General features: G+C 45.8%; 1 protein-coding gene across 1 annotated transcript in view; it reads left to right on the top strand.

Moving 5' to 3' along the window:
* ddx41 (DEAD-box helicase 41) overlaps nucleotides 1–25,876 on the top strand; it is a 128,768-nt gene that overhangs the window by 18,067 nt on the left and 84,825 nt on the right. The window contains exons 6-8 of the mRNA XM_068004442.1: nucleotides 14,447–14,583; nucleotides 19,747–19,819; nucleotides 24,995–25,148. Of these exons, the coding sequence (XP_067860543.1) occupies nucleotides 14,447–14,583; nucleotides 19,747–19,819; nucleotides 24,995–25,148 (364 nt within the window). The remainder of the gene's footprint in view (nucleotides 1–14,446; nucleotides 14,584–19,746; nucleotides 19,820–24,994; nucleotides 25,149–25,876) is intronic.

Raw genomic sequence — 25,876 nt, forward strand, 5'->3', positions numbered from 1 at the left:
AGCTCTGCAGTCCTGCCACATCCAGTCGTGAATGGTGGTGGCAATTAAACAACTAATGGGAGGAGGAGGCTATGTAAACATCCCCATCCTCAATGATGGCGGAGTCCAGCACGTGAGTGCAAAAGACAAGGCTGAAGCGTTTGCAACCATCTTCAGCCAGAAATGCCGTGTGGATGATCCATCTTGGCCGCCTCCCGATATCCCCACCATCACAGAAGCCGGTCTTCAGCCAATTCGATTCACTCCTCGTGATATCAAGAAATGGCTGAGTGCGCTGGATACAGCAAAAGCTATGGGCCCCGACAACATCCCGGCTGTAGTGCTGAAGACTTGTGCTCCAGAACTAGCTGCGCCTCTAGCCAAGCTGTTCCAGTACAGCTGCAACACTGGGGTCTACCCGATAATGTGGAAAACTGCTCGGGTATGTCCTGTCCACAAAAGCAGGACAAATCCAATTCGGCCAATTACCGCCCCATCAGTCTACTCTCAATCATCAGCAAAGTGATGGAAGGTGTCGTCAAGCGGCACTTACTCACCAATAACCTGCTCACCGATGCTCAGTTTGGGTTCCACCAGGACCACTCGGCTCCAGACCTTATTACAGCCCTGGTCCAAACATGGACAAAAGAGCTGAATTCTGGAGGTGAGGTGAGAGTGATTGCCCTTGACATCAAGGCAGCATTTGACCGAGTGTGGCACCAAGGAGCCCTGGTAAAATTGAAGTCAATGGGAATTAGGGGGAAATCTCTGCAGTGGCTGGAGTCATACCTAGCACAAAGGAAGATGGTAGTGGTTGTTGGAGGCCAATCATCTCAGCCCCAGGACATTGCTGCAGGAGTTCCTCAGGACAGTGTCCCAGGCCCAACCATCTTCAGCTGCTTCATCAATGACCTTCCCTCCATCATAAGGTCAGAAATGGGGATGTTCGCTGATGATTGCACAGTGTTCAGTTCCGTTCGCAATCCCTCAAATAAGGAAGCAGTCCGTGCCCGCATGCAGCAAGACCTGGACAACATCCAGGCTTGGGCTGATAAGTGGCAAGTGGCAAGTAACATTTGCGCCAGACAATGAGCATCTCCAACAAGAGAGAGTCTAACCACCTCCTCTTGACATTCAACGGCATTACCATCGCCGAATTCCCCCACCGTCAACATCCTAGGGGTCACCATTGACCAGAAACTTAACTGGACCAGCCATGTAAATACTGTGGCTACAAGAGCAGGTCAGAGGCTGGGTATTCTGCAGTGAGTGACTCACATCTTGACTCCCCAAAGCCTTTCCACCATCGACAAGGCAGAAGTCAGGAGTGTGATGGAATACTCTCCACTTGCCTGGATGAGTGCAGCTCCAACAACACTCAAGAAGCTTGACACCATCCAGGACAAAGCAGCCCGCTTGATTGGTACCTCATCCACCACCCTAAACATTCACTCCCTTCACCACCGGTGCACTGTGGCTGCAGTGTGTACCATCCACAGGATGCACTGCAGCAACTCGCCAAGGCTTCTTCGATAGCACCTCCCAAACCCGTGACCTCTACCACCTAGAAGGACAAGAGCAGCGGGCACATGGGAACAACACCACCTGCACGTTCCCCTCCAAGTCACACACCATCCCGATTTGGAAATATATCACCGTTCCTTCATCGTTGCTGGGTCAAAATCCTGGAACTCCCTTCCTAACAGCACTGTGGGAGAACCTTCACCACACGGACTGCAGCGGTTCAAGAAGGCGGCTCACCACCACCTTCTCAAGGGCAATTAGGGATAGGCAATAAATGCTGCCCTAGCCAGCGATGCCCACATCCAATGAACGAATAAGAAAAAACCTCTATCTATTCTCATCCTATTCAATATCACTACTACCTCCTCCTTTACTGCTGCAATGGCAGCATCCTCTCCTCTAGTGAAGACCGATGTGAATTATTCATTTCGTGCCTCAGCCATGTCTTTTGCTTCCACTCGAGATCTTTTTTGTTCCTAATCGGTCCCACCCTTCCTTTGATTACCCTTTTACTATTGATACGTTTATAAAAGACTTTTAGGTTCCCTTTTATGTTAGCCGATAATGTATTCTCATACCTTCTCTTTACCCCTCTTATTCCCCTTTTTTATATCTCCCCTGTACTTTCTGTATTCAGCCTGGTTCTCTACTGTATTATGAACCTTACATTTGCCATAAGCATCCTTTTTCTGTTTTGTTTTAATCTCTATATCTTTAGTCATCCAGGGAGCTCTATCTTTGGATGCCCTTCCTTTCCCCCTTCGTGGAAATGTCTAAACTGTCCCTGAACCAACTCCTCCTTGAAGATCTCCCATTGTTCAATTACTGTTTTGCCGACCAATTTTTGATTCCATTCCACCTGGGAAAGATCCCTTTTTAACTCACTGAAATTAGCCTTCCTCCAGTTAAATATTCTCACATTTGATTGTTCCTTGACCTTTTCCTATTCTAAACCAAATGATATTATGATCACCGTTTCCTAAATGCTCCCCCACTGAAACCTCCCCCACTTCACTCCCCAGAACTAGATCCAGCACTGCTTTCTTCCTCATTGGGTTGGAAACATACTGTTCCAGAAAGTTCTCTTGTCCACATTTCAGGAATTCCACGACCTCTTTGCCCTTTACACTGTTACTATCCCAGTCTATATTGGGACAATTGAAGTCCCCCATTATCACTACTCTACAGTTCTTGCATTTTTCTGTAATTTGCTTGCAAATTTGCTCCTCTAGCTCCTTCCCACTATTTGGCCTATAGTCTACACCCAGTAGTATAATAGCTCCTCTATTGTTCCTTAATTCTAACCAAATAGATTCTGTCTTTGACCCCTCAACCACACCATCCATTTCCAGTGCTATAATAGTTTCTTTGATCAGTACTGCCACCCACCCCCTTTCTTTCCTTCCCTATCATTCCTGAATGCCTTATAGCCAGGAATATTAAGTACCCAATCCTCCCGTTCTTTGAGCCAGGTCTCTGCTATTGCCCCTATATGATAGTCTCATTTGGCGACTTGAGCCTGCAGTTCACCAATCTTATTTACCACACTCCGTGCATTTATGTACACGCTCTCTAAACTCATCTTAGATTGCATCTCGTTTTCCTCCTGTCTGATCACTCCTGTTTCTGAATTCTTTTTACTCTAGTTCTATTTGTCTCTCTTAGTCCGCTGTGCATCTTGTTTCTCCTTTCTCATATTTTATCCTGGTACCCATTCTCCTGCCAGGTTAGTTTAAACCTTCCCCCACAGCTCTAGTTAACCTCCCCACGAGGACATTGGTCCCGGCTCTGTTGAGGTGCTACCTATCCATTTTGTTTAGTTCCCTCCTGCCCCAGAGCTGGTCCCAGTGCCCCAGTAATCTGAAGCCCTCCTGCACCATTTCTCCAGCATCGCGTTTACCTGTCTGATCCTACTATTCCTATAAGCACTAGAACATGGCACTGGGAGTAATCCAGAGATTACGACCTTGAGGTCCTGCTTTTTAACTTCTCCCAGCTCCTGAAACTCTGACCACAGGACCTCACCCCTTTTCCTTCCTATGTCCTTGGTTCCCACATGGACCATGATTTCTGGCTGTTCTCCTTCCCCTCAAAATGTTCTGCATCCTCTCTGATGTCCTTTTCCCTGGCCAAAGGGAATCCAAAAGTCTTCTATAGGCGTATAAATAGTAGATGGGTAATAAGAGGAGGGGTGGGGCCGATTAGGGACCAAAAAGGAGATCTATGCATAAGAAATAAGAGCAGGAGTAGGCCATATGGCCCCTCGAGCCTGCTTCGCCATTCAATCAGATCATGGCTGATCTTCGACCTCAACTCCACTTTCCCGCCCGATCCCCATATCCCTTGATTCCCCTCGAGTCCAAAAATCTATCAATCTCAGCCTTGAATATATTCACTGACTCAGCATCCACAGTCCTCTGGGGTAGAGAATCCCAAAGATTCGTAACCCTCTGTGTGAAGAAATTCCTCCTCATCTCAGTCTTAAATTGCCGACCCCGTATCTTGCGATTATGTCCCCTAGTTCCAGACTCTCTAGCCAGGAGAAACAATCTCAGCATCTACCCTGTCAAGCCCCCCTCATAATCTTATATGTTTCAATGAGATCACCTCTCATTCTTCTAAACTCCATGGAGTACAGGTCCATTCTACTCAACCTCTCTTCATAGGACAACCCTCTCATCCCAGGAATTAATCTAGTGAACCTTCGTTGTACCGCCTCCAAGGCAAGTATATCCTTCCTTAGATAAGGAGACCAAACTGTACACAGTACTCCAGGTGAAGTCTCATTGAAGTCCTGAACAACTGTAGTAAGACTTTCTCACACTTGTACTTCAACCCCTTGCAATAAAGGCCAACATGTCATTTGCCTTCCTAATTGCCTGCTGCACCTGCATGCTAACTTTTTTTATTTCTTGTACGAGGACACCCAAGTCTCTCTGATCACGAACATTTAATAGTTTCTCACAATTTAAACAATATTTTGTTTTTCTATTCTTCCTACCAAAGTGAATAACTTCACATTTTCCCACATTATACTCCATCTGCCACCTTATTGCCCACTCATTTAACCTGTCTATATCCCTTTGCAGACTCTTTGTCCTCCTCACAGCTTGCTTTCCCACCTGGCTTTGTATCGTCAGCAACTTGGATACATTACACTCGGTCCCTTCATCTGAGTCATTAATAGAGATTGTAAACAGCTGAGGCCCCAGCACCGATCCTTGCGGCACCCCACTGGTTACAGCCTGCCAACCTGAGAGTGAGCCTTTTATCCCTACTCTCTTTTCTGTCCTTTAGCCAATCTTCTATCCATGCTAATATATTACCCCCAATCCCATGAGCCCTTACCTTGTGTAACAACCTTTTATGTTTGAAAATCCAAATATACCACATCCACTGGTTCCCCTTTATCTACCCTGCTAGTTACGTCCTCAAAAAACTCGAATAAATTCGTCAAACATGATTTCCCTTTCATAAAACCATGTTGACTCTGCCTAATCATATTATGATTTTCTAAGTGCCCTGTTACCACTTCCTTAATAATGGTTTCCAGCATTTTCCCGACGACCGATGTCAGGCTAACTGGACTGTAGTTCACTGTTTTCTCTCTCCCCACTATTCAAGAAGGGAGGGAAACATTTGCTACCTTCAAGTCCACTGGGACCGTTCCAGAATCTAGGGAATTTTGGAAGATCATTATCAATGCATCCACTATCTCTGCAGCCACCTCTTTTAGAACCCTAGGATGTAGGCCATCAGGTCCATGGGATTTGTCGGCCTTTAGTTCCATTAGTTTGTCCAGTGCTTTTTCTCTACTGATATTGATTGATTTATGTTCCTCACTGTCATTTACCCCTTGGTTCCCTACTATTTTTGGTAAGCTTTTTGTGTCTTATACTGTGAAGACAGATACAAAATATTTGTTTAACGCATCTGCCATTTCCTGATTCCCCATTATAATTTCTCCTGTCTCATCCTCTAATTGACCAATATTTACTTTTGCTACTCTCTTCCTTTCTACATACTCGTAGAATGGAGGCAGAGGGCGTGGCTGAGGTGCAAAATGAATACTTTGCATCTGTCTTCACCAAGGAAGAAGTCGCAGTAAAAGGGGAGGTAGTTGAGATACTGAATGGGCTAAAAATTGATAAAGAGGAGGTACTAGAAAGGCAGGCTGGCTGTACTTAAAGTAGATAAGTCACCCGGTCCGGATGGGATGCATCCTGGGTTGCTGAGGGAAGTAAGGGTGGAAATTGCAGAGGTGCTGGCCATAATCTTCCAATCATCCTTAGATAAGGGGGTGGTGCCAGAGGACTGGAGAATTGCATATGTTACACCCTTGTTCAAAAAAGGGTGTAAGGATAAACCCAGCAACTACGGTCCGGTCAGTTAAAGCTTTTTAGAAACGATAATCTGGGACAGAATTAATTGGCATTTGGAAAAGTATGGGCTAATAAACATAAGTAAAACAACAGTAATGAAGAAAATAATAGCACTAAAGAGTGACAAATCCCCAGGACCAGTTGGTTTCCATCCCAGGGTTTTAAAGGAAGTAGGTGAGCACATTGCAGATGCCCTAATTATAACCTTTCAAAGTTCTCCAGATTCAGGAACCGTCCTCTAGATTGGAAAATTGCACATGTCACTCCGCTTTTTAAGGAGCGAGAGGGAAACCAGGGAATTATAGACCAGTTAGCCTAAGATCTGTTGTGGGGAAATTGCTGGAGTCTATAATTAAGTATAGGGTGACTGAACACCTCGAGAATTTTCAGTTAATCAGAGAGAGCCAGCATGGATTTGTGAAAGGTAGGTTGTGCCTGACAAACCTGATTGAATTTTTTGAAGAGGTGACTAAAGTAGTGGACAGGGGAATGTCAATGGATGTTATTTATATGGACTTTCAGAAGGCATTTGATAAGGTCCCACATAAGAGACTGTTCGCTAAGATAGAAGCCCATGGAATCGAGGGAAAAGTACGGACTTGGTCAGGACGTTGGCTGAGCGAAAGGTGACAGAGAGTAGGGATAATGGGTAGGTACTCACATTGGCAGGATTTGACTAGTGGAGTCCCGCAGGGATCTGTCTTGGGGCCTCAATTATTCACAATATTTATTAATGACTTAGATGATGGTATAGAAAGTCTCATATCTAAGTTTGCCGATGACACAGAGAGGTAGCATTGTAGGCAGTGTCGATGAAAACATAAAATTACAAAGGGATATTGATAGATTAGGTGAATGGGCAAAACTGTGGCAAATGGAATTCAATGTAGACAAATGTGAGGTCATCCACTTTGGACCAAAAAAGGATAGAACAGGGTACTTTCTAAATGGTAAAAGGTTAAAAACAGTGGATGTCCAAAGGGACTTTGGGGTTCAGGTACATAGAACATTGAAGTGTCATGAACAGGTGCAGATAATAATCAAGAAGGCAAATGGAATGCTGGCCTTTATATCTGGAGGACTGGAGTACAAGGGGGCAGAAGTTATGCTGCAGCTATACAAAACCCTGGTTAGACCGCACCTGGAGTACTGTGAGCAGTTCTGGGCACCGTACCTTCGGAAGGACATATTGGCGTTGGAGGGAGTGCAGCGTAGGTTTACTAGAATGATACCCGGACTTCAAGGGTTAAGTTACGAGGAGAGATTACACAAATTGGGGTTGTATTCTCTGGAGTTTCGAAGGTTACAAGATATTAAGGGGAACAGATAGGGTGGATAGAGAGAAACTATTTCCGCTGGTTGGGGATTCTAGGAGTATGGGGCACAGTCTAAAAATTAGAGCCAGACCTTTCAGGAGCGAGATTAGAAAACATTTCTACACACAAAGGGTTGTAGAAGTTTGGAACTCTCTTCCGCAAACGGCAATTGATACTAGCTCAATTGCTAAATTTAAATGTGAGATAGATAGCTTTTTGGCAACCAAAGGTATTAAGGGATATGGGCCAAAGGCGGGTATATGGAGTTAGATCACAGATCAGCTGTTATCCTATCAAATGGCGGAGCGGGCTCGAGGGGCTGAATGGCCTACTCCTGTTCCTATGTTCCTAAGTGAAAGTCGGGACGGATCTGTTAAAGGAAATCGTGTTTAACTAACTTGATTGAGTTCTTTGATGAAGTAATGGAGAGGGTTGATGAGGGTAGTGCGGTTGATGTTCTGTGTATGGACTTTCAAAAGGCAATTGATAAAGTGCCACATAATAGGCTTGTTAGTAAAATTAAAGCCCATGGGATTAAAGGGACAGTGACAGCGTGGATACAAAATTGGCTAGGGGACAGAAAGCAGAGAGTAGTGGTAAACGGTTGTTTCTCATACTGGGGGGAAGTATACAGTGGTGTTCCCCAGGGGTCAGTATTAGGACCACTGCTCTTTTTGATATATATTAATGACCTGGACTTGGGTATAGAGGGTATAATTTCAAAGTTTGCAGATGACACAAAACTTGGAAATGCAGTAAATAATGTGGAGGATAATAACAGACTTCAGGAGGAAATAGACAGACTGGTGAAATGGGCAGACACATGGCAGATGAAATTTAACCCAGAAGTGTGAAGTAGGAAGAATGAGGAGAGACAATATAAACTAAATGGTACAATTTTAATGGGGTGCAGGAACAGAGAGACCTGGGTGTGCACGTACACACATGTTTGAAGATGGCAGGACAAGTTGTTAAAACAGCATACGGGATCCTGGGCTTTATTAATAGAGGCACCGAGTACAAAAGCAAGGAAGTTATGCTAAACCTTTATAAATCACTGGTTCGGCCTCAGCTGGAGCATTGTGTTTAATTCTGGGTACCACACTTGAGGGAGGATGCAGAAGAGATTTACTTAAGTGGTATCACGGATGAGGGAGTTCAAATATGTGGAGAGACTGGAGGAGCTGGGGATGTTTTCCTCAGAACAGAGAAGGTTAAGGGGAGATTTGATAGGTGTTCAGGAGCATGAACGGTTTTGATAAAGTAAGGAGAAACTGTTTCCAGTGGCTGAAGGGTCGGAAACCAGAGGACACAGATTTAAGGTGATCGGAAAAAAGAGCCAGAGACGACACGAGGAAACATTTTTTCTGCAGTGAGTTGTGATGATCTGGAATGCGCTGCCTGAAAGGGTGGTGGAAGCAGATACAATAATAACTTTCAAAAGGGAATTGGATACATATTTGAAGGGAAAAAATTTATAGGGCTATGGGGAAAGAGCAGGGGAATGGGACTAATTGGATAGCTCTTTCAAAGAGCCAACACAGGCATGATGGGCCGAATGGTGCGCTTCTGTGCTGTACCCACTATGATACTTCATTTCATTTGTCCCCCCACCGTGCAGCCGAGCCTCCCACAGTGCTCCTAACTGTACTCCCTCAAGGTGTCAACACCCTCTCTGGTATTCAACATTGAATATCGGTTTGTGAGTGCCACACTCCCAGGGAGGGGACTCCTGCGCTTCCTGCCTGTTCCTCCTAGTCTGTCTGGTGATCACCTACACCCTCTCCACCTGAACACTCTGTAGCTGCGGGATGACCATTTCCTGAAACATGCTATCCACGAAACTCTCAGCTCCCCGTATGTACTGTAACTATAATAACCTATCACTTGCTAATACTTTATTAAATTAATAACTTAAACTAGATAAATTAATTAGTTTAAAACAACAAAAATCAATCAAGCGAACTAATTACATAAAACTTTAAGTAAATAAATAAAACAAGATTAGATAGGGATGGTGGGGCAGGTGATGTGCTGTAACTGCAGCATGTGGGAGTTTATGGAGAGCAGAGTGATCCCCGGCAACCACATCGACAGTAAGTGTCTGCAGCTCGAGGAACGTCGGCTCAGAGTTGTTGAGCTGGAGTCAAAGGTGCAGATGTTGCGATGCATCAGGGAGGGGGGAGAGTTACCTGGACACTTTGATCCAGGAGGCAGTCACACCCTTTAGGTTAGGTAGTGGTTTAGATTTGATTAGTGGTCAGGGACAGGAGGATGTGACTGAGAGTCAGGCAGGTATGGGGACCTGGGGTGCAGTGTTAGAGGAGCCTCAGCCTTTGCCCTTGTCCAACAGGTACGAGGTACTTGCTGCCTGTGTGGATGAGATCAAGGACTGCAGGGAGGATGGGCAAATTGACCCTGGCACCGTGGTACAGGGGGCCATTCAAGTGGGGGGAGTAAAAAGGAATGTGGTAATGGTAGGGGATAGTATAGTCAGGGGGATAGGTACTGTTCTCTGCAGCCACGACTGGGGTCCTGAAGGCTGTGTTGCCTGGCCGGTGCCAGGGTTAAGGACATCTCCTCATGGCTAGAGGTGAACATGAAGCAGGAAGGGGAGGATCCAGTTGCCGTGGTCCACGTAGGAACCAACAACATGGATAGAACTAAGAATGAGGTTCTGCTGAGGGAGTTTGAGGAGCTAAAGTCAAAATTAATAAGTAGAACCACAAAGGTGGTAATCTCTAGATTACTACCTGAGCCACGAGCAAATTGGCATGGGGAGAAACAGATTAGATGGTTCAATGAGTTGCTGAAAGAGTGGTGTGGGAGATAGGGGTTTCAATTCATGGGGCACTGGCACTAGTACTGGGGAAAGAGGGAGCTGTTCCGTTGGGACAGGCACCACTTAAACCGGGCTGGGACCAGTGTCCTGGTGAATCGAATAACTGGGGCGATAGATAGGGCTTTAAACTAATGAGAGGGAGGGAGGGATCAGGTAAGGGTAAATTTATCAGTCTAAAGAGAAAAGTAAAGGCTGTGGAGCACAGTAGCGATTTGGATAAGAACAAGCAGAGTGTGTCAGGAAAGGACAGAGTTTAACAAAGGTAATAGGGCATTAGTGACTAAGGTCACATCAGGAAAAAATAATAAAAAGTTAAAATTGAAGGAGCTATATCTGAATGTACGAAGCATTCGTAACAAGATAGAAGAATTAATGGCACAAATAGAGATAAATGGGTTTGATCTTGTAGCCATTACTGAGATGTGGCTGCAGGGTGACCAAGGTTAGGAACTAAATATTCCAGGGTACTTGACTTTTAGAAAAGACAAACAAAATGGAAAAGGAGAAGGGGGTGCGAGGACGGGGGAGCCCTGATAATAAAGGATAAGATAAGGACAGTGGTGAGAAAGGATCTTAGCACAGAAAATCAGGATGTAGAATCAGTGTGGGTAGAGATAAGAAATAACAAGGGGCAGAAAACCCTGGTGGGAGTAGTTCATAGGCCCCCTAACAGTAGTTCTAGTGTTGGACAGAGTGTAAATCAGGAAATTAGAAGAGTATGTAACAAGGGTGTTGCAATAATTGTGAGGGACTTTAATCTTCACGTGTAAGTAAGGAAGTCTTGCTGCAATTATATAGGGCTCTGGTGAGACCACACCTGGAGTACTGTGTACAGTTTTGGTCTCCTTACCTAAGGAAGGATATACTTGCCTTAGAAGGGGTGCAACAGATGTTCGCCAGATTGATTCCTGGGATGAGCGGATTGTCCTGTAAGGTGAGATTGAGTAGAATGGGCCTATATTCTCTGGAGTTTAGAAGAATGAGAGGTGATCTCATTGAAATGTATAAAATTCTTAGAGGGCTTGACAGGGTAGATGCCTCTGTTTCCCCTGGCTGGAGAATCTGGAACTAGGGGTCATAGTCTTAAGATAAGGGGTCGGCCATGATGAGGAACAATTTCTTCACTCAGAAGGTTGTGAATCTTTGGAATTCTCCACACCAGAGGGCTGTGGATGCTCAATCGTTGAGTATATTCAAGGCTGAGATCGATAGATTTTTGGACACTAAGGGAATCAAGGGATATGGGGAGAGGGCGGGAAAGTGGAGTTGAGGTAGAAGATCAGCCATGATCTTGCTGAATGGCAGAGCAGGCTCGAGGGGCCGTATGTTCTTGCATAGTGACGCCAGCCATCACTGAAGCTCAGAAATTCTGAGCTTGGACAGTTGGTGGCACTTCCTGCCCATGTGGTTTTCCAGGACACACAGAATTCCCACATGGCATAGGATGTGTATGCGACGGGCCCCACCTGTCCTGCCATGTTATCTAATTAAACCGTTTGTTTATCTTAAAACACTAACCACCAAAGTCACTAACCAATAAACTAACCGACTCACCCTCGGCGCTCCTCCTTGTCTTGTGATGTCACTTTTTAAATTTTTCCATGATTTTTGATTCCTCGCCCTTTATGCTCTGCTTAGCTGCTTCGGACAGGGTATCAAACCCACATTAAACCTTCATTATCGCTTGCTGATCATTTCCAGTGAGTGACCACGTTGTCTAGCAGTAAACTGATACTTAATGTCGCAACTGTGCACTTCAGTCAGAGAATTGTGGTGTAAACGGACTTTTCAACAAGTAGCGTAGATATAACTGGGCGCTGTCATACCCACACTCCCCAGCAGCATCCATCCTCAATCACTGAGTGCACCCTTCCACCTGGCATCAGTTTACAACTCAGGCGAATGTTGTGGTGTTCTTCCCTTTGGTCGTTCAGTGTGCGTACAATAACCTGTCTGGCCTTTCTGTAAACCACGGGTACCCTGGTATCAGCAGGATCTGTGCACAGTGTGTCCTGCAGCTGTTTGAAAGCTTGGTGACTAGGTCACCTGGTTGAGGAGCTGATTTCAGTGAGTTCTAACAGGTCCCGATGCTGTGTTTTAGAGATGAACTGTTTTAAAACTACCGATGTGTTATGCTCTATTGCAGGCACAGCCTTGTTTATTCTCCTTGCAGATGATCTCTCTCTTGCACTGTCACTCAGTGCTTCCTCCCCTAGTGCCCTGTGTTACTGACTGTATCTCTACTGATGTTAATCCAGCTCCCTCACACTGTCACTCAGTAACCTCTCCCCCCAGCGCCCTGTGTTACTGACTGTATCTCTACTGGTGTTAATCCAGCTCCCTCACACTGTCACTAGTACCCCCTCCCCCAACACCCTGTGTTACTGACTGTATCTCTACTGGTGTTAATCCCTCTCCCTCACACTGTCACTCAGTAACCTCGCTCCCCAGCACCCTGTGTTACTGACTGAATCTCTACTGATGTTAATCCAGCTCCCTCAAATATGCAAATTGTGACCTGGGACTGGAGAGTGTTCAAGAAGGGAGAGAAGGCTAATTGTGGGCAAACTCTTAGAATTCTTAATTGGAGATAAAATTAGTGAGCATTTAGAGATGCATGGGATAATCAAGGACAGCTGGCATGGATTTGTTAAAGGCAGGTCGTGTTTGACCAGTTTAATAAAGTTTTTGAAGAGATGACTGACTTCAGATAAAGGTAATGCAATCGATACGGATTTGCAGAAGTTGTTACAAAAAATTCAGTTGTATGGTATAAGAGGAAATGTCACAGCGTAGATAGAATGACTGAAAAGAAACAAATGATTAGGGTCAATGGGTGTTGCTTGAAGTGGTGAACCTCAAGGGTCATGTGAACAGGAGTAGACCATTCAGCCCCTCAGTCTTGTTCTGCCATTCAATGAGGTCATGGCTGATCTGGATCCTACCTCCCTTGGCTCCATATCCCTTAATACCCTTAACTAGCAAAAATCTATCGATCTCAGATTTAACATTATTAATTGAGCTAGCATCTACTGCTTCTAGTGGGAGGGAGTTCCACACTTCTCCCACCCTTTGCGTGAAGAAATGTTTCCTAACTTCTCTCCTGAATGGCCTGGCTCTATTTTAAGGTTATGTCCCCTCGTTCTACACTCCCGCACCAGTGGAAAAACTTCTTTCTATCTACCCTATCACTTCCTTTCAAAATCCTAAAAACCTCAATCAAATCACCCCTCAAACCTAATTTATATAATCTCTCCTCATAATTAACCCTTGGAGCCCTGGTAACATTCTGGTGAATCTGTGCTGCACTCCTTCCAAGGCCAATGTAAGGTGTGGTGCTCAGAACTGTACACAGTACTCCAGATGTGGTCTAACCAGGGCTTTGTGTAGCTGTAGCAAAACTTCCTCCCCTTTATATTCTAATCCTCTCGATATAAAGGCTCCCATTCCATTAGCCTATTCATTTATTTTTTTGTGATCTGTGTATGTGGACCACTAGCTCTGTTTGGAGTCAGTGCTGGCTCCACTTTTGGTCAGAAGATATAAATGATTTGGAGTTGGGCTTAAGGAGCACAATATGCCGATCACAGAAAAGTAAGGAAACAGCCAGGAAGATCGTAGAAGAATTCAGGAGAACATCAACAGTGGAATGGGCAAGCAGGGCAGATGCATTTAATGTGAAGAAGAGTGAGATAATGAATCTTGGGAGGAAAAGCAAGGAATGGGAAGCATGTAGTCAAAGCTGAGGGTTCATCAATTTAACATGGTCACTGAGAGGGTGAAGAGTCAGGTTAGGAGAGATTTCTTTCTGCACACAGTTCTGTGTATGTGCAGAATGCGTTTCCTCAGGGGGTAGTTGAGGCAGAGACCTCATTGTGGATGATTGAATTGATTTGATGGCTATGACTGAGTCCTGCCTTACAGGTGGCAACACTAATATCTCCTCCTTTGGTTCAGCATCCCTTTTGTTCTGATTATGCCCTTGTGAAGTGCTTTGGGATATTTACCTACGTTGAAGGCAAGTTGTTCTTGCAGCTTTAAAGTGAAAATTGGAATCCTGTTTGGAGAAGAGGAAGATATCAAGCTTTGGGGAGAGATCGGGGTGATGGCGTTAGTTTTGGATTGCTCTGACAAAGAGCTGCACCTACACAATCGGTCGAATGGTGTTCTTTTGTGCTATAAACGTTTTTGGTTCTGTGATTCTATACAGCCCCTGATGTCCTCAGGACTTTAAATACGTTGTAAATGTTTTAAACAGTCCATTCCTGGCAAACTGCCTGAAATAGATAGTTGAAATGCACAAAGTTGTATTTTTGTGAGGCCCCCTGCAGTGTGTTGGCTTTGGATTATTAAGCTGCCCGGCCGAGATTCATGTGACCAGTGATGTGGACCTCTCCTTGCAGCTGGAACCCACCGCGGTACATACGCAGCATGCCAGAAGCTCGCAATGAGCGTGTGCGGAGGAAATACCATATCCTGGTGGAGGGTGAAGGGTTGCCGTGCCCCGTCAAACACTTCAAGGAAATGAAGTTTCCAGCAGGTAAGGGGACTTGAGCCGTGGGGACGGAGAGGCCGAGGGTGGAGGGGCAGAGCCATGGTTGGGGGGGGAGGGAGGGTGCGGAGGGGCCGAGCCTTGGTTGGGGGGGGAGGGGGCTGCGGAGGGGCCGAGCCATGGTTGGGGGGGGGGAGGGGGTTGCGGAGGGGCAGAGCCATGGTGGGGGGGGAGGGGGGTGCGGAGGGGCCGAGCCATGGTTGGTGGGGGGTGCGGAGGGGCCGAGCCTTGGTTGGGGGGTGCGGAGGGGCCGAGCCTTGGTTGGGGGGTGCGGAGGGGCCGAGCCTTGGTTGGGGGGTGCGGAGGGGCCGAGCCTTGGTTGGGGGGTGCGGAGGGGCCGAGCCTTGGTTGAGGAGGGTGGGGGGTGCGGAGGGGCCGAGCCTTGGTTGGGGGGGAGGGGGGTGCGGAGGGGCCAAGCCATGGTTGGTGGGGGGTGCGGAGGGGCCGAGCCTTGGTTGGGGGGTGCGGAGTGGCCGAGCCTTGGTTGGGGGGTGCGGAGGGGCCGAGCCTTGGTTGAGGAGGGTGGGGGGTGCGGAGGGGCCGAGCCTTGGTTGGGGAGGGAGGGGGGTGCGGAGGGGCCGAGCCATAGTTGGGGGGGAGGGTGGTGCGGAGGGGCCGAGCCTTGGTTGGGGGTGCGGAGGGGCTGAGCCATGGTGGGGGTGCGGGCAGAGGGGCTGAGCTATGGGGGGTGGGGGGGCGGGAGAAGAGCACGGGACGGGGGGGAGGGCACTTCCTCAGTACTGCACTGGAGTGTCAGCCTAGATTTTGTGGTTAAGTCTGGGACTTGAACCCACGTCCTCCTGATTCAGAGGCGAGAGTGCTACCCACTGAACCACGTCTGACTCCGAACTGTATGTCATATAAAGTAACAATACACCGACCCTGCTTCCTGGACAGCCGCCTATATCGGGCAAATGGTGCTGACCATTTGCCATCACCGTAGGCATCAATTACAAAGGTGCCGCTTAAACTGTGTTAAGCAGCAGTTCACGCCTTGTTAAAATGCAGTTACCTGTCATGAAGTGGTTTCAGGCAGTCCTGTCGCATTTAGTCACTCCCCCAAGACCTGTGATTGCTGCCTCCGAAGATGGAAGACCAGAGGTGAAACTGACCAGCCCGTTGTGTTATTCAGTCCCGGTCAGGCAATCCCTTCATTTAATCGCGTGTTCAGTGCAGATCACTATGTCTCCAGCATTCTTTTGTTAGCTGTGCAGGAGCCAATTTACAATGACTACCACCTCCCATAAAGAATGGCTAGACTGAACACTCGTTTGATTCCACACTGTATGTAGAATCTGCTGGAGCCATCCTGGTTCGTCCCGCCCATAGGGAATGAAAGTCCAAAAAAAGAAAAATCAAATTTATCCTGTGAAATAACAACGATTCATGATGTGCACAGCCTCAAATAATAACCACTGACTTTTAGCCGATATAAGAAGGGAGCCCCAGTGTTGGTTCATGTTGAGGTTGGGAACCGGTCCCAGGAGCCCGTTTCCTTCCCAAAGGCATCAAATCCACCAAAACACAAAATACGGTAACTGAGACCCACCAAATATTGAAGAGTCAACACCCAGCACCTGGGCCCTTTCCACCCTCTTACTGTACTGTATTTATAGCTTTTCAAGTTGGGAATGGATTGTTAATTTCCTGCTTACACAAGCCATTGCAAATAGCTGGCAATTTGCATTTGCACGATTATAAACGTGGATTAGATTAGAGCAGTGTAATTGCCCACAGGTGGCTAATATCCCAGATTTAGCTAGAGGGCTGTGGCAGCGGTGGTTACATTACTGACTTGCACTGTGTTAAGAAACATAAGAAATAGGAGCAGACGTAGGCCAAACGGCCCCTCGAGCCTGCTCTGCCATTCAATAAGATCAGGGCTGATCAACTCCACTTTCCTGCCCAATCCCCATATCCCTTGATTCCCCTAGAGTCCAAAAATCTATCGATCTCAGCCTTAAATATTCTCAATGATTGAACATCCACAGTCCTCTGGGGTAAAGAATTCCAAATATTCACGACCCTCTGAGTGAAGAAGCTTATCCTCATCTCAGTCTTAAATGTCTGACCACTTATCCTGAGACTATGCCCCCGAGTTCTATACTCTCCAGCCAGGGGAAACATCTTCTCAGCATCTACCCTGTCAAGCCCTCTTAGAATTTTATATGTTTCACTGAGATCACCTCTCATTCTTCTAAACTCCAGAGAATATAGGCCCATTCTACTCAATCTCTTCTCATAGGACAAACCCTCTCATCCCAGGAATCAATCTAGTGAACCTTCGTTGCACTGCCTCTAAGACAAGTATATCCTTCCTTAGATAAGGAGACCAAAACTGTACACAGTACTCCAGGTGTGGTCTCACCAAAGTTCTGTACAATTGCAGTAGATTTCCTTACTCTTGTACTCCTGCCCCCTTGCAATAAAGGCCAACATACCATTTGCCTTCCTAATTGCTTGCTGTACCTGCATGTTAATTTTCTGTGTCGTGTGTACAGGGACACCCAAATCCCTCTGACCACCAACATTTAATAGTTTCTCACCATTTAAAAAATATTCTGTTTTTCTGTTTTCCTTACCAAAGTGAATAACCTCACATTTCCCCACATTATACTCCATCTGCCACCTTTTTGCCCACTCACTTAACCTGTCTATATCGCTTTGCAGACTCTTTGCATCCTCCTCACAGCTTACTTTCCCACATAACTTTTGTATCGTCAGCAAACTTGGAATCATTACACTCGGTCCCTTCATCTAAGTCATTGATATCGATTGTAAATAGCTGAGGCCCAAGCACTGATCCTTGCGGCACCCCACTAGTTACAGCCTGCCAACCTGAAAATGACCTGTTTATTCCTACTCTCTGTTTTCTGTCCATTAACCAATCCTCTATCCATGCTAATATATTACCCCCAACCCAATGAGCCCTTACCTTGTGTAATAACCTTTTATTTGGCACCTTATCGAATGCCTTTTGAAAATCCAAATATACGACTTCCACTGGTTCCCCCTTATCTACCCTGCTAGTTACACCCTCAAAAAAACTCTGAATAGATTTGTCAAACACTATTTCCCTTTCATAAAACCATGTTGACTCTGCCTAATCATATAATTATTTTCTAAGTGCCCTGTTACTATATCCATAATAATAAATTCTAGCATTTTCCCCACTACTGATGTCAGGCTAACTGGCTTGTAGTTCCCTGTATTCTCTCCCTCCTTTCTTGAATAGCAGGGTTACATTTGCTACTTTCCAATCTACGGGGACCGTTCTAGAATCTAGGGAATTCTGGAAGATCAAAACCAATGCATCCACTATCTCTGCAGCCACCTCTTTTAAAACCATAGAATGTAGGTCCAGGGGATTTGTCAGCTTTAATCCCATTCATTTTTCCTAAACTTTTACTTTACTGATCTTAATGGCTTTAAGTTCCTCCCTCTCATTAGACCCTTGGTTCCCCACTATTTCTGGTATGTTTTTTGTGTCTTCTACTGTGAAGACAGATGTGAAATATTTGTTTAACTTCTCTGTCCTTTCCTTATTCTCCATTTATAATTTCTCCTGTCTCAGCCTCTAAGGGATTGTGGTGAAATCTGATTGAAATCTGTACACACAGCTCTTCTCACCCACCTGTCTTGGTCAGTGAGTTTCTGATTTTAAACATCAGTGATGGAAAATTGGTTCCATGGATCAGCTGAGGTGTTTGTTAAAGGTTAGATGTGTTTTAAAATGATTGCTGAGGCACTGGAGGTCTAATGGACAGTGCACAACATTGTACTGCTCTAAAATGATGCAGCGATGCTCCTGTCACTCTCAGCTAAAGCTCAGGGAATATGGGATCCAACTTGTGCCTATCCTGTGTGAAATTCGTACATTCACAGAATCATAGAATGGTTACAGCACAGAAGGAAGTCATTCGATCCGTCGAGCCCGTGCCAGCTCTTTAAAAGAACAATCCAGTTAGTCCCATTCCCCCGCTCTTTCCCCGTGGCCCTGCAATTTTTTTCCCTTCAAGTATTTATCCAATTCCTTTTTGAAAGCCACGATTGAATCTGCTTCCACCCCCTCAGACAGTGCATTCCAGATCATAACCATTCGCTGTATGAAAATGTTTTTCCTCATGTTGCCTTTGGTACTTTTGCCGATTGCCTTAAATCTGTGTCCTCTGGTTTTCGACCCTTCCGCCAATGGGAACAGTTTCTTTTTAATTACTTTATATAAACCAGTCATGATTTTGAATACCTCTATCAAATCTTCTCTCAACCTTCTCTGCTCCAGGGCGAACAATCCCAGCTTCTCCAGCTGAAGTCTCTCATCCCTGGAACCATTCTAGTAAATCTTTTCTGCACCCTCTCTAAGGCCTTCACATCCTTCCTAAAGTGCGGTGCCCAGAATTGGACACAATATTCCAGCTGTGGCTGAACCAGTGTTTGATAAAAGTTCATCATAACTTCCTTGCTTTTGTACTCTATGCCTCTATTTATAAAGCCCAGGATCCTGTATGTTTTTTTAAATCGCTTTCTCAACCTGCCCTGCCACCTTCAATGATTACAACGTGCACATATACCCCCAGGTCTCTCTCTTCCTGCACCCCCTTTAGAATTGTACCATTCAGTTTATATTGCCTCTCCTCATTCTTCCTGCCACAATGTGTCACTTCGCACTTCTCTGCATTAAATTTCATCTGCCACGTGTCCACCCATTCCACCAGCCTGTCTATATCCTCTTGAAGTCTATCACTCTCCTCCTCATTTTCACTACACTTCCAAGTTTTGTGTCATTTGCAAATTTTGAAATTGTGCCCTGTACACCCAAGTCCAAGTCATTAATATGTATCAAAAAAAGCAGTGGTCCCAGCACTGACCCCTGGGGAACACCACTGTACACCTCCCTCCAGTCCGAAAAACAACTGTTCACCACTACTCTCTGTTTCCTGTCACGTAGCCAATTCTGTATCCATGCTGCTACTGCCCCTTTTATTCCAATGGGCTTCAATTTTACTGACAAGCCTATTATGTGGCACTTTATCAAACGCCTTTTGAAAGTTCATACACACATCAACTGCATTGCCCTCATCTACCCTCTCTGTTACCTCATCAAAAAACTCTATCAAATTCCTGGTAACATTCTCAGTATTTTCTTTCCAGCAATTTTGAAAGGCCTGAAGAAGAAGGGGATTTTACATCCGACTCCCATTCAGATCCAGGGAATTCCAACAGTGTGAGTACTGGGATTTTACATCCGCCTCCCATTCAGATCCAGGGAATTCCAACAGTGAGTGTACTGGGATTTTACATCCGCCTCCCATTCAGATCCAGGGAATTCCAACAGTGAGTGTACTGGGATTTTACATCCGCCTCCCATTCAGATCCAGGGAATTCTAGCACTGGGAGTACTATGCACCTAATATGTAGATATCTTTACTGGCCATCTACTAATACAAGCGCTGTCGGCTGAGTGGAGTTACTGGGTTGGGAATTTGAATCCGTGCTGTTAGCTTGCTCCTGAATCTGTAAGTAAAGTAATAAGAAAGGGAAGATCTGCAGGTTTTATAGCAGATAGTGTTTTTTTTTTTAGTGAACCTAGGTCCCTAGTATAGTTAACATTTTCTAATTTCAACGTAATTTAAAAGGGGTAACTCAGCTAAGGCAAGTCATGGCAGCAGACCTCGCACCCGTGATATGCTCCTCCTGCAAGATGTGGGAAGTCATGGACACTACCAGTGTCCCTGCCGACCATGTGTGTGGGAAGTGTGTCCACCTGCAGCTACTGACCGATCGTATCTCGGAGCTGGAGCTGCGGGTGGACTCACTGTGGAGCATCCGCGATGCAGAGAAACTCGTGGATAGCACGTTTAGCGAGTTGGTCACACCGCAGGTAAAGGGTATACAGGCAGGAAGTGAATGGGTGACCACCAGGAAGAGTAAGAGATGCAGGCAGGTAGTGCAGGGGTCCCCTGTGTCCATCCCCCTCTCAAACAGATATGCCACTTTGGATGCTGTTGGGGGGGATGACTTATCAGGGGAAGGCAGCAGCAGCCAACTTCCTGGCACCACGGGTAGCTCTGCTGCACAGGCTGGGAGGAAAAAGAGTGGCAGAGCTATAGTGATAGGGGACTCAATTGTAAGGGGAATAGACAGGCGTTTCTGCGGCCGCAACCGAGACTCCAGGATGGTGTGTTGCCTCCCTGGTGCAAGGATCAAGGATGTCTCGGAGCGGCTACAGAACATTTTGGAGGGGGAGGGCGAACAGCCAGCTGTCGTGGTGCACATAGGCACCAACGATATAGGTAAAAAAGGGGATGAGGTCCTAAAAGCAGAATATAGGGAGTTAGGAGGTAAATTAAAAAATAGGACCTCAAAGGTAGTAATCTCAGGATTGCTGCCAGTGCCACGTGCTAGTCAGAGTAGAAATAGGAGGATATTTCAAATGAATACGTGGCTAGAGGAATGGTGCAAGGGGGAGGGATTCAAATTCCTGGGACACTGGAAACGGTTCTGGGGGAGGTGGGACCAGTACAAACCGGATGGTCTGCACCTGGGCAGGGCCGGGACCGCTGTCCTAGGAGGAGTGTTTGCTAGTGCTGTTGGGGAGGGTTTAAACTAAAGTGGCAGGGGGTTGGGAACCTGAGCAGGGAGAGAGAGGAAAGCGTAACAGGAAGGGACAGAAGGTATGGAGTAATAGGTAAAGTGTTAAAAAAGGAAAAAGCAGGAACTAAGCGTCACAAAACAGATTTGAAAGTTCTTTATCTGAATGCACGTAGCATTCGTAATAAAATGGACGAGTTAACGGCACAAATAACTACGTATGGGTATGATCTTGTGGCCATTACAGAAACATGGCTGCAGGGTGACAACGACTGGGAATTAAATATGCCAGGGTATTTAACAATCAGGAAGGACAGGCAGGAAGGAAGGGGAGGTGGGGTGGCTATGTTAATAAAGGAAGGAATCACTGTAATACAGAGAAATGATATTGGGACAAAGCATCAAGATAATGAAACAGTTTGGGTGGAGATAAGGAATAATAAGGGAAAAAAAACATTAGTGGGCGTAGTATATAGGCCTCCTAATAGTTGCAACTCTGCTGGAAGAAGTATTAATCAGGAGATAGTCGGGGCATGTAATAAGGGAACAGCCATAATTATGGGGGATTTTAATTATCATATTAACTGGACAAATCAAATTGGGCAGAGCAGCCTTGAGGACGAGTTCATTGAGTGCATCAGGGATGGATTTCTTGAGCAGTATGTAACTGATCCTACAAGGGGGCAGGCAACCTTGGACCTGGTCCTGTGTAATGAGTCAGGATTAATTAATAATGTCCTAGTTAAGGATCCCCTTGGAACGAGCGACCACAACATGGTTGAATTCCATATCCAATTAGAGGGTGAGAAGGTTGATTCTCAAACAAGCGTACTGAGCTTGAATAAAGGAGACTATGATGGTATGAGAGCGGAATTGATTAAAGTGGACTGGGAAAATAGATTAAAGGGTAAGACGGTACATGAGCAGTGGTGTTCATTTAGGGAGTTATTTTACAACTTTCAAAATAAATATATTCCACTGAGGAAAAAAGGGTGTAAAAGAAATGACAGCCATCCGTGGCTAAGTAAAGAAATCAAGGATAGTATCCGACTAAAAACAAGGACATATAAGGTAGCCAAACTTAGTGGGAGGATAGAAGATTGGGAATTCTTCAAAAGACAGCAAAAAGTAACTAAAGGATTGATTAAGAAAGGGAAGTTAGATTATGAAAAGAAATTAGCAAAAAATATAAAAACAGATAGCAAGAGTTTCTATAGTTATATAAAAAGAAAAAGGGTGGCTAAGGCAAACATAGGTCCCTTAGAGGATGAGACCGGGAAATTAATGGTGGGAAACATGGAGATGGCAAAAATGCTGAACAAATATTTTGTTTCAGTCTTTACAGTAGAGGACACTAAGAATATCCCAACACTGGACAAACAGGGGACTCTCGGGGGGGAGGAGCTAAATACGATTAAAATCACTCAGGAGATGGTACTCAGTAAAATAATGGGACTCAAGGCGGATAAATCCCCTGGACCTGATGGCTTCCATCCTAGGGTCTTGAGGGAAGTGGCAGTAGGGATTGTGGATGCTTTGGTGATAGTTTTCCAAAATTCCCTGGACTCAGGAGAGGTCCCGGCAGATTGGAAAACTGCTAATGTAACACCGTTATTTAAAAAGGGTAGTAGGCAGAAGGCTGGAAATTATAGGCCACTTAGCTTAACATCTGTGGTGGGTAAAATTTTGGAGTCTATTATTAAGGAGACAGTAACGGAACATTTAGATAAGCATAATTTAATAGGACAAAGTCAGCATGGCTTTATGAAGGGGAAGTCATGTCTGACAAATTTGCTTGAGTTCTTCGAGGATATAACGTATAGGGTGGATAAAGGGGAACCAGTGGACGTAGTGTATTTAGACTTCCAGAAGGCATTCGACAAGGTGCCACATAAAAGATTATTACTTAAGATAAAAAAATCACGGGATTGGGGGTAATATTCTGGCATGGGTGGAGGATTGGTTATCGAACAGGAAGCAGAGAGTTGGGATAAATGGTTCATTTTCGGACTGGCAACCAGTAACCAGTGGTGTTCCACAGGGGTCGGTGCTGGGTCCCCAACTCTTTACAATCTATATTAACGATTTGGAGGAGGGGACCGAGTGCAACATATCAAAATTTGCAGATGATACAAAGATGGGAGGGAAAGTAGAGAGTGAGGAGGACATAAAAAACCTGCAAGGGGATATGGACAGGCTGGGTGAGTGGGCGGAGATTTGGCAGATGCAATATAATATTGGAAAATGTGAGGTTATGCACTTTGGCAGGAAAAATCAGAGAGCAAGTTATTTTCTTAATGGCGAGAGACTGGAAAGTACTGCAGTACAAAGGGATCTGGGGGTCCTAGTGCAAGAAAATCAAAAAGTTGGTATGCAGGTGCAGCAGGTGATCAAGAAAGCCAACGGAATGTTGGCTTTTATTGCTAGGGGGATAGAATATAAAAACAAGGAGGTATTGCTGCAGTTATATAAGGTATTGGTGAGACCGCACCTGGAATACTGCATACAGTTTTGGTCTCCATACTTAAGAAAAGACATACTTGCTCTCGAGGCAGTACAAAGAAGGTTCACTCGGTTAATCCCGGGGATGAGGGGGCGGACATATGAGGAGAGGTTGAGTAGATTGGGACTCTACTCATTGGAGTTCAGAAGAATGAGAGGCGATCTTATTGAAACATATAAGATTGTGAAGGGTCTTGATCGGGTGGATGCAGTAAGGATGTTCCCAAAGATGGGTGAAACTAGAACTAGGGGGCATAATCTTAGAATAAGGGGCTGCTCTTTCAAAACTGAGATGAGGAGAAACTTCTTCACTCAGAGGGTGGTAGGTCTGTGGAATTTGCTGCCCCAGGAAGCTGTGGAAGCTACATCATTAAATAAATTTAAAACAGAAATAGACAGTTTCCGAGAAGTAAAGGGAATTAGGGGTTATGGGGAGCGGGCAGGAAATTGGACATGAAGCTGAGTTCGGATCGGTCAATGCCCTGTGGGTGGCGGAGAGGGCCCAGGGGCTATGTGGCCGGGTCCTGCTCCGACTTCTTGTGTTCTTTAGATTTGTGGTTGGGATCAGATCAGCCATGATCTTATTGAATGGCGGAGCAGGCTCGAGGGGCCGATTGGCCTACTCCTGCTCCAATTTCTTATGTTCTTATGTTCTTATGGTAGCCTCTTACTGGAGCCCTGTTCTATGATGAAGTGAGCACTCTTGGTAAATACTTTCACTGTTAGTGTGTTCACAGCTGGGGTGTTTCCATGGCCTCAGGCTCTTGGGGTAGGGGCTTGGAAATGAACCAGCTAATGTGGACCCTCCAGCAGCCCCTGCTATAGGAAGGGTGTGTGGACGGCACTGGGCTCTGCTGGGATGCCTAACTCGGCTCACTATCATCTGATGCAGGACTTGGGGAAAGAAATAGTGTTTGAAAATATGTATTTATAAATATATCGTGTTCATACCACATTCTCCGCACACTGCGTGAGTCCAGCCCTCTACTGTTTAGGAATTCAGGCTTGGCATGCAACAAAACCCCAACTCACCATCTGTACTGGTGTTCGCCCTTGTGCTTAATGTTTGTGGTGTCAGCTGGTCCTCGGTCCCAACTTAGCTCTATTAGCAGCCCTAGTACCTCATCCAGTCTGATAAGCGATACTGGGCACAAGGTCTTGTCAGGGAATTGTGAAGGGTGCATTGCACGAATATTGGCATGATCTTGGCTGGCATTAATGTTAGGTGGGACTGAGTGCAGGAATTGCCTTGGGGTTTCCTTGCCATGTAGTGTTGGACATTCTCACACCTGTGTATCTGTTTCAGTTTGGCCGGCAGGGATATGATCGGGATTGCGTTCACCGGCTCTGGCAAGACGCTGGTATTCATTCTGCCCATGATCATGTTTTGCCTGGAGCAGGAGAAAAGGCTGCCGTTCTCCAAGAGAGAGGGTCCCTATGGACTCATCATCTGCCCATCTGTAAGTACCGCTGTACTCCTCTACTGGGATGTTTTTTAAAGGATCATTAAGGTGAGAGATATTTGTGTTGGGATATGTTTAACATCGTCACTTCAACGCCAAGAGTGTACAAGTTGAATGAGTTTAGATGTAACTGCTATATGAGGAGGATGGAGAATGTATGGAAGCAGTGGTGGCTGATTGTATCAGCAAATTCCAGATGTAATTGCATAAATACCGGCAGAAACACACGATAGAGGGTATGAGAGATGTGGTAAAGCTCCCTCTACACTGTCCCATCAAACACACCCAGAGCAGGTACAGCACGGGTTAGATACAGAGTAAAGCTCCCTCTACACTGTCCCATCAAACACTCCCAGGGCAGGTACAGCACAGGTTAGATACAGAGTAAAGCTCCCTCTACACTGTCCCATCAAACACTCCCAGGACAGGTACAGCACGGGTTAGATACAGAGTAAAGCTCCCTCGACACTGTCCCATCAAACACTCCCAGGGCAGGTACAGCACGGGTTAGATACAGAGTAAAGCTCCCTCGACACTGTCCCATCAAACACACCCAGGGCAGGTACAGCACGGGTTAGATACAGAGTAAAGCTCCCTCGACACTGTCCCATCAAACACTCCCAGGGCAGGTACAGCACGGGTTAGATACAGAGTAAAGCTCCCTCGACACTGTCCCATCAAACACTCCCAGGGCAGGTACAGCACGGGTTAGATACAGAGTAAAG

Source organism: Heptranchias perlo, chromosome 23 (genome assembly GCF_035084215.1).
Source record: "Heptranchias perlo isolate sHepPer1 chromosome 23, sHepPer1.hap1, whole genome shotgun sequence".
Classification (NCBI taxonomy): domain Eukaryota; kingdom Metazoa; phylum Chordata; class Chondrichthyes; order Hexanchiformes; family Hexanchidae; genus Heptranchias; species Heptranchias perlo.